General features: G+C 45.0%; 1 protein-coding gene across 1 annotated transcript; it reads left to right on the forward strand.

Moving 5' to 3' along the window:
* The first annotated feature begins 2,183 nt into the window (after positions 1-2,183).
* On the forward strand, positions 2,184-9,163 carry cdc42ep3 (CDC42 effector protein (Rho GTPase binding) 3). Its single transcript, XM_041050711.1, has 2 exons — positions 2,184-2,748; positions 7,108-9,163. Exon 2 carries the CDS (start codon positions 7,345-7,347, stop codon positions 8,422-8,424), a length of 1,080 nt encoding a protein of 359 aa, XP_040906645.1. The 5' UTR covers positions 2,184-2,748; positions 7,108-7,344; the 3' UTR covers positions 8,425-9,163.
* The last annotated feature ends 2,851 nt before the right edge of the window (positions 9,164-12,014 follow it).

Raw genomic sequence — 12,014 nt, forward strand, 5'->3', positions numbered from 1 at the left:
AAGTTTTGGTAACACTTTCTAACTCTTTTAGTTACCCATTTACTCACTAACATTTACAAGTTCTGACTTTATGGCTTATTAAAAAGTGAGAAAAGCTGTTTTCACAATTTAGCAAATAAAAAGGGACATTGTTGTTCTGCATGTGCTGCTTTGGTCCATGCTGGATTCTTGGTCGCAGTTTGTGGGAGCTAACTCATTGGCCAGCAGAAATTTCCAAACACTTAGCATCAGTTTCTTTTACTATTTACATGTTTTAAAATAACTATATTGTAATAACTCTAGCCCTAAGTGTTTCTATTAGCATTTTATCCAGATTAAGTGGTTGCAGTTATTCAGGTTTAACTCTACGTCTTTGTTTTTAACACTGATGTCCATGGCTGGTGCAAAATGCTTTGCATGGCAACAGACTGCACAGTGAATGGTGTTAGTACATTACTGCCACAGTGTTTTGCTGCTTCGTGTCACTTCAGTTTCTAGTGTCACTGTCCTGTGTTTGTGTTTATGAACCTGTTACTTTACAGGACTTTTTCACTGAAGATACTTTGACATCAAAGTACGAAAAGCACAGGTATAAATAATAAAAATGAATGCTGGCTGAATTCCATTTAGGTGCTTCAGTTTCAGGCTCCTGGTTTGCCAAAGGACTTCTGTTGAAGAAAAATAGCTGGCTAACAGTGGCACATTTACAGCTGATTAATGTGTTTTGTCCTTGTAAACAAGTAAATGAAATGATTTATCGGCCATTTATAAAGTCATTATCTACAGCTTACAAACGCTTTACACTCCTTATGCCTTATTAGGACGTGGTGCCAGATTTTCTACAGACGTTATCACTGCCTGAATTTCCCATCTCTCTACAACTGAGCAATTTATCTTCTGGGGGGGATTTACTTACAGTTTCCTTTTCGAGCGGTTGCCCCCGGGTTTTCCAAGGTTTAATGGTCTTCTCAAATGAGAAGACAGTGTTGTGTGTTCTACTTAGAGATCATGTGCGGGCCACATGGACGCAGCGATGACATCACCCCGGGGCCGACACGACAACACCATGCTAAAAGGGCTTCATTCACAACTGCTGTTTAACTGGTGCTAAATAACGCCTGTGTAAGTTAAATTGAAGGTGTCTCTGCAACTGTAAGCTATCCACAAACAGACACAACCCCACATTTATGTAAGACTTTGCAAAACGTTATAAATGGGTAGTTATTACAGTGGTGCATCCATCACATGACATACAAAAGTAGGGAGAAGTGGATTAAGGAGGATGAGATCGTCAGGCCAAATTTACCCAGGTCGAGGTGAGAATTTGTGGTGCTTGCAGAAGGATGTGCTGCTTCATATGCTGGACAAGGTAGGATTATTGTTAAAGTACTGCTACGGCTTGTGAGGACATGCATTCACCCCTTTTCTTAACCGCAGACACGTGCACACACACACACACACTGATTAAGACACAAGCGCCCCTCCCCCCACATTTATCTTCCTTCCCTCCCTTTTGTAACACACTGTATGAGCAGAAACACACACCTCTCCTCTGCTTTCACCAACCTCTTTGGGGGGAAAACTACGTGACATCACCTCTGAGCTGCACCGGTTGCCAAGGTGATGGGATTTTTTTTTTCTACGCAAGAATAGAAATGGGAAAAAAAAAGAGATGCACAGGCGAGGTTTGCCATGTCCTTAACTCGAGGGCATTGGGTTAAAATACACACTGTCCCATGTCTCTGTCCATCCATTTAAAATCATTATAGCGAGACAAAGATTCAGACTGAGGAAGTCTATTTTGGCTGTAGGTACCCATGTGCGGTCCATTAGCCTATTTGTACATGTCCCCAGTATATGCTGCAGTGCTGCAGTGTTCTGCAGTAATTAGTCCACTCGTACAGTGTCGCCTCAACCTGCTGCAGCTTTGAAAAATAAAGCAAAATAAATCAAACTGGATGGAATACGAAGCGATTTTTCAGAGTTCGTTTGGGAAAACAGTGGGAGGGTATGGGTGTGCATGTGTGATAGATAGATAAGGACAGAGAGGAGAGGCTCAGAAGAGACACAGGGAGAGTCCAGTCAAGTGTCTGCCGGCTGCATTTACAGAACAGCTCTTATCAGATGTGGGCAGTCACAAAGTCAGACAGGGGAGGGAATGAGCGCGCACACACTCACTGTACATATGGTGAAAGATTGTTTTAGACAGACATCCCATGAGGCATCTGCATCTGCCTCTCTCCGCGCAGCGCTAATTTTATCAGGCTGCAAGCCCGGAGCTTGTGATCACTCATCACCGCAGCTCCACCAAGGAACAGGAAGCAAGGAGGATCCTCAAACACCACAGAGCTGCTTAAAAAATCTGAGCTCTGGGTAGGAGAACAGGACAGACATGCACAGGTGCTGCTAGAGAGAGAGAAGGGAGCGAGAACAGAGAGAGAGACTAGAGAGAGAGAGAGAGAGAGAGAGAGGAAGAAGAGGGGGGAGTGAGGGGAGGTGTAGGAGGAGACTTGACTTGCTTCAGAGGGGAATAGGAGCCGGAGAGCAATTCCAAAACAGCTGTCCGGCAGACGTCCCAGTCGACAGAAGTGCAGCCCCGAGGCAGAGACAGGAGGCAGTGCAGTGTCAACAAGCCACAGGAGCAGCACAGCAGCCACTGAGCGCACACATACAGACACACAGACATCAACCTGAGGCTGCAGCATTCAGGAGAAACACCAGCGATACCTGGGAAGGATCAAGATACCCCCACCCATCGGAATATCTGAGGTGAGTGAGAGCGGGAACAGGTTTTATCTCATACTCTTTTGGTTCAGTAATCTGGATTAGTAGATGGGGTAATGCTGCTGCAGTGTACCTGCTGTCATGTAAGTGTATAGGTTTTTCATCAGAGTCTTGGTGAATGTCTGGAGCAGAATGGGATATTGCTTAGTAACAGTAAAACGTGCGAAAGCGTGCATGGTAAGTTAAGCCTGTGCAGGAACGTTTGTCCAGCTCTCATAGATGTAACACAAGAGCTGAACTGTTAAGAGCAACATGATATCCTCCATACTTTCCAAGAGAGACATTTTTAGTCCGGCTACACGCTTAAGGCATGTTTCTCTGAAATGCAGAGTTGGCTTTGCCTTTATCTCTCGAGGGGAGCGGATTTGGAGGAGGTTTTTATGGGTAAACTGGGAGGGAGAGGACTATTTCTTTTTTGCCAGTATGTGTTGACATTCCCTTCATGTTTCATATGCTTTGATTCGGCTTCCTGCTCATCTCTGCCAAGGATAACTCTGGCAAGTGCTGGCCATGCTTGCGGGTGGCACAAGGGGAGCAAGAAAGAAAGACAGAATAAATACTCCACCCTGCTATTCGCCCTAGTCCCGGCACCGCCACCAGGCCCCCAGAAGTAAGGCCTTTGCCTATAATTGAGGTTTTTTGTTTTTTTTTTTTTTTTACTTAACAAAAAGCTCAGTCTATTCTTTAAGGCTACCATTACCCTCTGTGGTATGTGCATTTGCTTTTTATAACAGCCCCAAAGAGAGGGGTCTTTCTGCTATTCAAAGATGTGACAGAAGTCAAGGCCATGGTTAGATGTTTGGGGAGTATTTGGAAACTTCGAACTTATATGAAGCTGCTTTGTAGACACGGTGGGAGGGATTGGAGCTCGTCTCCTACACGCTGATGATGTTACACTGACCACAGCTACTACAGAAGGGCAGAATGGCATGCTATTTTTCTGCAGCACTGATGTGAAATGTCAGCACAGTAATCCCATCACGGGAGGAATATTTAGGGGATGCACGGTTTCTATTTTAAAGAAAGGGGAAGTCATATGCAGGTCATCTTTTGAACAGCTGCTCTCCTGAGCCTCAGTCCATACGTCCCTCATCACCAGCTCTGGAGCAGTTCGGCTAATACCGAACTGTAAAGCGTCATCGAACTGTAGTATTTGTTTAGACTACAGTAGGGTCGCACTGCCTCTAAGAATATCTAAGAATATACTGACCCAGTTATATCACATGGGACTTTTAGGTGTCCAGAAATACCCAGACAAATCACGAGCCATTATTTTAATTACCAGACACCAACCCCACATTTATCTGCCCCCACACTCAAACTTTCATCACCTCGCTCCTTCTGCTGCCCCCCCACCCCGCTAATAACTAACCCTCTATAAGCTCCATTTTTAAAGAGGCTGGAGTGGCTCCAGATCACTTCATGCCCAGACAGATAGCTGTTGCTGACCCAATGACACAGTGGCTTCATCCTGCAGCTCCCATTATAACTGGATGGCTGCTCAGATAAGCAATTTAGAAAGGAAGGCACCATCAGATCCACACACTTCCCCAGAGGTGCGAATGAAACCTGCGACCGCATTCTACAGTGGCGGCGCCACAGACCAGCCAACACGTGCCATGCCGCGTCTTTTTGGAGTAGTTCCAAATAGGAGGGTGTAAATCTGGCCTTGGCTTTGAGATACACCAGAATACACCTGCTCAACTATTCACAGTCTGCAGAGACACAAATGGATTCATTAGGTCAGCAGGCTGTAAGGGTACATCTTGGGATATCCTGAGCTGTTGTAATTGATTAATTTGCTCCGAGGCCAACACAAGCTTACCTAACAGTGCTAAGACTCTAGAGATTCTCCACATACACTCAAATCTTATTGACTCAATCTCTCATTAAATGAACCCCTCAGTAGGTGCCTAAAACATAGACATGAGGATATTGTTTTCCTCATACTTTACTGGTGGCATCTGGAATTCCAGTCATGTTTGCCATATAAGCCGAACTGAGCACCAGCAGGATGGCTGACGTGAAGGTCAGACCTCCAGCCCTTCACCATAACAGCTGACTTTTCACGGGCCACAAGTGTTGACCTTGGGTAGGATGCACAGCAGATGTCCCCCTGTGAGAGTTGAAAGAGTTGGATTGCTCATCTGCTAGAGGATTTCCTATAAGTTCCGTCCACACTATTGATTTCAACCTGCGTTATCATCTATTATTATGCATGGATTGTGTGTTTTCTCATGCCACTGGAGAGCAGAGGGTCCTCACAGACCAGGAGGATGTTATAGTGTCATTAGAGCAGACCAATAATCAATAGGTTTGTTTGATAGGAGGTGTTTCTGTCTGAAGTGCAGCAGTGACCTTCTACTGCTGAGGACAGTAAAACAAAAGTTAATACAGATATAGATATGTGCACTCTAAGTCCACAGGAAGCAGCTTTTGGCTTCGATGTTGCTTTTTATTTCACTTCCTATCCAAGACTGATTTCCCACTGCAGTGAGCATCATCCGTCAAGGTCAGAAAGGATTGAGGAGCAGCAGTGAAAGGGAGAGACACTAAGAAAAAGGAAAAAAACAAGCAGGAGGAAGTGAGATGGAGGGGAAAAAAATAAGAGAAATGCTTGAGCTAAACAAGTGAGTGATCTGCCCTCCCCCCTTCATCAAACACTGCAGCACTCCTCTTCGCCTTCCCCCTTCCCTTTCTCTCCCTCACTATTAGCAAACAAACACGCTCTCCTTCGCACACATGGCGTGCATTCAAAACTGCTATCTCTCACGAGCGCAGTCAGGCACCTCGCGCAAACACTCACACCAGCACTCGAATACGCAAGGACCCTTGAGAGAGCGCTGTTGCCATTCAACACACTCACACATGTTCTGCATCCCTCAGTGTTTGTCATGGCTATTTATAGCCCCATAGTGCTTTCTGGGTGACAGGTTTATTTGTGTTGTAACGGCATCCCCTAAAGTGAGAAGATTTCAGCTTGTACACTTCATGCTGTACAGTTTAAGGAAGTTGTGGCTTTCATAAAGAAGAAGATATCGGCGCCCTCGCTTTTCTTCAGACAGTCACAGGAGGCCATGTGGAAAATGGGTGTCGGTGCAGTGGTCTCCGGCCTGCTCTTTGGATTCAAATACGCAGCAAGTGTCTGTCTCTCTGGCTCCACACTAATGTGCCTGCTGAATAAACATAGCCTACTTAAAGTGTCTCTGATAAGGCTGATGCAGTGTGTTTCTATGGAGTCAGTTGCAGCAGGAATGTGGATGTTTTCTCAGTGAAACTTTTTTTTTTTTTTTGGGGGGGGGACTTGACCGCCCAGGCACTTTTGTGCAGCGGTGCACTCTGTCAGACGGTCACTGCTGACAGACCTCTCATAAGTAAATATGTCTATAAATGGGCAAGCTCTCTCCTCACTGGTGCTCTCTCCCACCCCCCCATCACATACACACACTATCAACTCCCTGCCTCCACAGAGTGTTTTTTCCCCCCTTCTCCGTGGTTGCTATGTCATTTCAAACGGTCAAACCATTTCTATCCTCTTTTCACATCCTACATTAAGCCGGCTGCCACTGTGGTGACATGCTCTGTTTGGTTTGTAATGGAATAGCTCTGAGAAGGCAGTACGCAATCAGGCACCTTTTATCGAATCCAGTACCCCCCTAATAATGTTTACCCATCCTGATGTATTGTGCAGCCTTTCTGGTATCTCAGCACTTATTAAACTTGGAGCTGACCTTCTACCCTTCAAAGCCAAATCAGTTCACAATCTGCATCATCTACTTTCTTAAGTTCCACTTGCTCTGCAGCCCCTCGCTCTATCTCTCACACAATCCCCCTAAACCCCTTAAACCTCTTTCCTCCCCTCTTTCTCCCCCCGGTTCAACTCTCTCTATCTCTGTGCGTGTCTGAGCAGTAGCTCACTCCTAAAACAGGTTTCCCCGCTCTGATCCGACTAAACCCCCCCCCTTTGCTTCTCCTCTCCCAATCTGCGGTCCAGCTGTTCCACATTAGCACATCCAGAGTTGTGGAGGCCAAAGGAGGCTCATGTGTGGAAAAGAGCAGCAAAAAGCCTTAGACCCAGGCCTCATCCTCCTCTGCTCTGGCTTCTAAGCTCGCCAGATGCAAGAAAAGGATGAGGATGTTTTTTTTCTTTCTTGTAAGATCCAGATTTTATTTCTGGGACTTGTGTTGGTGACCAGATTTTTTTTTCTTTTTCAGTAAGGCAGGACAGGAGTTTTGTATCAATAGCAGCACTCAGCAAAAGATCTTTCTAGAAATCTGTGTGTTTGAGTGAGTTCATGTTTTAGAAGAAACATTGACATGTTCTCTATTTGTCTCTGATTTCAGGAAAGTGCCCATTTGACCTTTCTAAATCGCCAGACACCGGTCACCGGTTCTGCTTGGAATCCCATTTCCAGATCGATGCCGCAGTCGCTGAAATTATTTTTGGAATCCTGTTTGACCGGCGTGTTACTGAGAATGTAACTGGAGCTGCGTCTCCGGGGAACTGTAACGTCCAGAACTTACAGAGCATTTCCGACTTTTCTGTCCTGCATATCTGAGCTCTCTTCCACAGTTACAGCCATGCCAGCGAAAGCACCCATATACCTGAAACCCACCAATAATAAGAAGGGAAAAAAATGTCGTCTCAGAGATATTTTGTCCCCAGACATGATAAGCCCACCGCTTGGAGACTTTCGCCACACAATCCACATTGGCAAGGGTGGGGAGAGAGACGCCTTTGGAGACATGTCTTTCCTCCAGGGGAAGTATGAGCTCCTACCAGGGAAGGGAGACATCCACCCTCAGTATGGTATCCAAAGTGAGTTTCTGCGAGCAAACAGTACAGGTGATGCTTCCTTTTCCGAGACTCCCTCTCCAGTACTCAAGAACGCCATCTCCCTCCCAACTATTGGTGGCTGCCAGGCCCTCACCCTCCCCCTCATCTCCTCCACCGTATTCTCCATGCCCCCAGAGCCACTGGAGGACATTATGGGGTCTACAGCTCCCGTGAAACCTGACAGCGCTGAGGAGGTAGAGATCCTGCAGATGGATGCTCTGCTGCACTCAATGGATGTCTTCAGCAGTGAGCCTTCTTCTCCCTCTGCAGATATCCAGTCGAAGCCTGACGTCCTCTTGGATCTGCTGGAAAATGCAGATAAGTCCACCTCTAAGGCAGTTGCCAAAGCTAACAAAATAAACAAGAGTGAAAGCAGGTTTGACAAGCCATCATCCTTTTGTATCAATGGCCACAGCAACGGCATCTACAAGGCTAATGGAAGCCTGAACAGCAACACAAGCAGTGACAGCTTTGACAGCTTTAGCGGTAAAGGAGACTTCCAGAGCAAGATGTACAATGGTAGCGCAAGTCTCAATGGAAATGGCAACTGCAATGGTTATGGGCACTTTAACAATGACATTACCCTGGGCTTCAAGAAGGAGCTCTCAAAGTGTAACGGAGAGTGGGTGGATAGGGACAGTGGGGTGGAGGAGGGCCGCATCTGTGATTTTGAGTTTGACTTTTCCAAGGAGAAGAGCACATCGCAGGATTCCCTCAACCAGATCACGGGGTCATTCCTCTCCCTCGAACTCGATCTGGGCCCATCCATCCTGGACGATGTGCTCAACATAATGGATAAACCCGCAGCGAAGAGCAGGCCTTGAGCTGCACTGAGGCCCCAGGAGAAGAAAGGGAATTTTTAAACTATAGCCATGAGGAGAGAAAGACTCACAAAGCAATCAAAATGGTGTCTGGATATATCATTAAGATGAAAATGAGCTACAATAGACAGAGCTGCTTATGTTTTTATTGTCAAAACATATAACTATTCTAGCTTCTATGGAGTGTTGATTCTTCTTTTTTTTTTTTTTTTTTTTGTTTGCCATGCCAGCCGCATGTTTAGGATGCATGTGATAGTGAGTTTCAGCTAAAACACAGCCATCGTGCCTTTGATTTACTGTAAAAATGCTACATGATAGATTTGTGTTATTTTGACTTCCACAGTATATCCAAGATAACTTTGCTTTTTTTTTTTACACTCTCAGACTCTCTATAAACATATAGCATTTTGTGACTTAAGCGTGTTTAACAAAGCACTGTTTTGTTTGTCACATAATTCGTTTGCCACATGACTATTTCAAACAACAGAACACTATGCATATTTGTGTTTTTCAAATTGTAACACAAATAAATTCATTTTGTCCATTTCTGGCCACTTTCTTATAGGGAGTGTGTGCATGTGCCAGAACTGAGAGTTAATTCCAAAAATGATTAAACCAGATAACCCCAACAAGGGCTGAAAATCAGAATAATGCTGGGAAAAGTTGATGCACAAGAGGGAAAAGAGAAATAAGACAGATATCAAGGAAAGAAAGAGCTGCAGATTGACAGAAAGAAGGATAGAATGGATTTATTTTCTCGCCTCTGACATTCCTTACATTCTGCTTCCCTGCCCTGCAGTGGGAGCACCGGTGGGCCTTCATCTGCCCAGCCAGGCGCCTGCTCCATTTGTTTGTGTGTGGACAGGACAGGCAGAGGAGGGGTCTTTGAAATTCCCTGCATTCCAGCCACAGAGCACAAGTGTCCATGACCAGACATAAATCAGCTGTTTCAAGACAGGAGGGAGGGCTTCGTTCTTAGAGCCACTATCCATCAGCCTGTATGTATAGAGAGATGAGGCTATAAAAACTGTGCGTGCAACCCACAGACCAACTTTGTTCATTTCTGAACAAGAGATGAGACCTCTGCTTCTGTCTAATTACAATAGAGATGTGTTGACACAGCAGTGTTAAAGAAGCCACCTGAAAGAGCAGGGCAGCATTGATTACCCATACACACAGCCTCTTGAACTCAGCCACCCCTCAACAATGGCCTCCTCAGTCTGATCCTCTGTCCCTATGGGCCCCTTCAGTGTAGACATGAAGGCAAAACAAGATCCTGTGGAGGCTTATAGCCGGCTTCCCCCAAACACCCACGTGCCACATTGTCATGTTTGTTCAAAGAAAACAAAATCATCTTGACTGTGTCTGTTATCTAGCTAATTTTATATGCAAATACTTATCTGGGTTCGATTCCACTTCAGTCATTGAGCGGGCTGATGTGGCGAACCTCTCCAAATCCCTCAAAGGCATCAGAATGTCCGTAAACAACCGCAACTAGCCCAGCTGAGGCATCTGAAGCTGCTGTAAAACCAGATGTTAGAGGAGACATGAACATTTCCCCATGCAAGAAAACCCATGTCATGGCAGAGGCCTCAGTCACTGGAAAATCCCAGCATTACTGCTGAAGAGTTTGCATATGCTGAGCTGAAGCATGCAAACGTTAAGTGTGAGTAATGAAAACCTTTGCTGTCAAGGTAATTACTGTGCTTATACCTGCAGTGGTGCATCACTGACTCAATGACAGCCTTCATTTTGACAGACGTGGACCTCAAGCAAACTCCCTTTGGTTTACAAAAGAACTTGCAACCACAGCACTGTAGCGTGTTGTGTAACATATTAGAAGTATTTCTGTAGAAATGCCAGAGCTCTCGGACACAAAATACCAGGAAATACCAGTGTTTAATGAAATCCAAAACAAGTACTCGACATATGTTACACCATGAACCCCAAAGATTTTTGTTTGTTTGATCGACTAGTTGGCTTTGAGCCCTCATTTTGAAGAGATTTGTCTTATGTAAGATTGATGTTTCTGTTTTGTTTTGTTTTTCAAAGCATGGATAAAAAAATCACAGCATCTGTATTTGAATTGCACAACTTGAACAGTGTGTTGGCTACCGGCAGACGTAGACTGTCTTGTCTTGTTTCTGGCTTTTAGTCTTCTCTGGGAGCCTGAGGGCAGAAGAGAAACTACCAGAGATGGAAGGTAGAACTGTTTCTCATTACCACAGAGCCAAGGTGGAAGTTTGACCTGAAGAAACCTTGACTCCAACTGCCTCTACTATTCCATGTTCACACCACAAAGATGCTGTGCAGCAACACAATCAGGCAACTCATTGTGACACCCACAGACCAACAGAGAACAATATTCCACTTGTATTATCAGCAAGTCACAGCATAGCTTAGCTTGGCTCGGTGTTTTTCAGATTGCTTGAATCTCTCTTGAGATAAATTCAATGAAAATACTTTAAAAACTTTTTTTAATTGTTCAACTTGTTTTTGTGCAGCCAAACGGGTGTTTCTGAAAACAGGGGAGCGACTGCCAAATTGGTGACGATAGCTAAGAGGGGGAGGTGACACGGGTGTTTCCCACTACCTGCTGCCTTGTAATTTCCCAACCAGTGGCTTTCTTGACAAAAACAGAAAAAAACCTAATTGCTAAATTCTGTCTCTTTGACTTTGATGTTAGTTTAGTGAGATGGAGAAAAACATGAGAAAAAAGAAAATACACAACTTTTCAAGCATTTATGCTAACCAGGAAATGCACACATCTTGTGAGGCATCATATAATATATATAATTATCAAGACAGAAACAGCTCAAAATATTTTCTCCGACATTACAAGGTAAATCATTCAAGGACACTTTATGAATGTTCTTCCAGCCCATCAGTGATCTGGGGGATCCAGCTCCTCAGTTTCCTGGGCTAAGGTGAAGCTGTCAGTTCACAGATGAATAAGCTTTGGCCCCGAAGCCACTGGTGCCAAAGAAAGCACAGCTCAGACCCAGCAAAATTTTCCACCCAACCTCCACAACAGAGCTGCATAATGTGCACACTGTCTTTCACATAGAGGTGTTGGTGAAGGAGCCCCCTCATAGCCGGACTTGAGCTGTGTCGGGCGGATGAGAGGGGAAACTTTAATAAGATGTTTCCCTGCTCATGGCCCTAGATGGAGACAGCAGATACGTGAGCAACAGGATAAAGCTCCTCTTGTCTTCACCTGCTGTAAATGTTCGACAGCACCAAATGAGCCCAAACTCAGATACAGAACTTTCCATCCAGCCAACAGACTGAGCAGGAGGAAATATCTGGGGTATGAGCACAGCTTTTCTCAGAAATGGTATTGTTAAATATTTCTTTTGCTTGCTGGAGAGATATTATTCATTGTTGATACATACTGCACATGCTCCAAAATTGAATGCCATGACTATGATAACTGGGGGCCTCAGTAGTAGGAGTTTCTTGAGAACATTTACTTTGGGATGCTGAGCACAGAGCTTGGACTCAAGTGTTCCACAGATCTGCTGATTTAGCAGCGTAGAGCTGTAGCTCCCTTTCAAAAGACAACAACAGGAGAGAGCGGAGAGAATAAAGTG

The sequence above is a fragment of the Toxotes jaculatrix genome, chromosome 11 (genome assembly GCF_017976425.1).
Source record: "Toxotes jaculatrix isolate fToxJac2 chromosome 11, fToxJac2.pri, whole genome shotgun sequence".
Taxonomy (NCBI): domain Eukaryota; kingdom Metazoa; phylum Chordata; class Actinopteri; family Toxotidae; genus Toxotes; species Toxotes jaculatrix.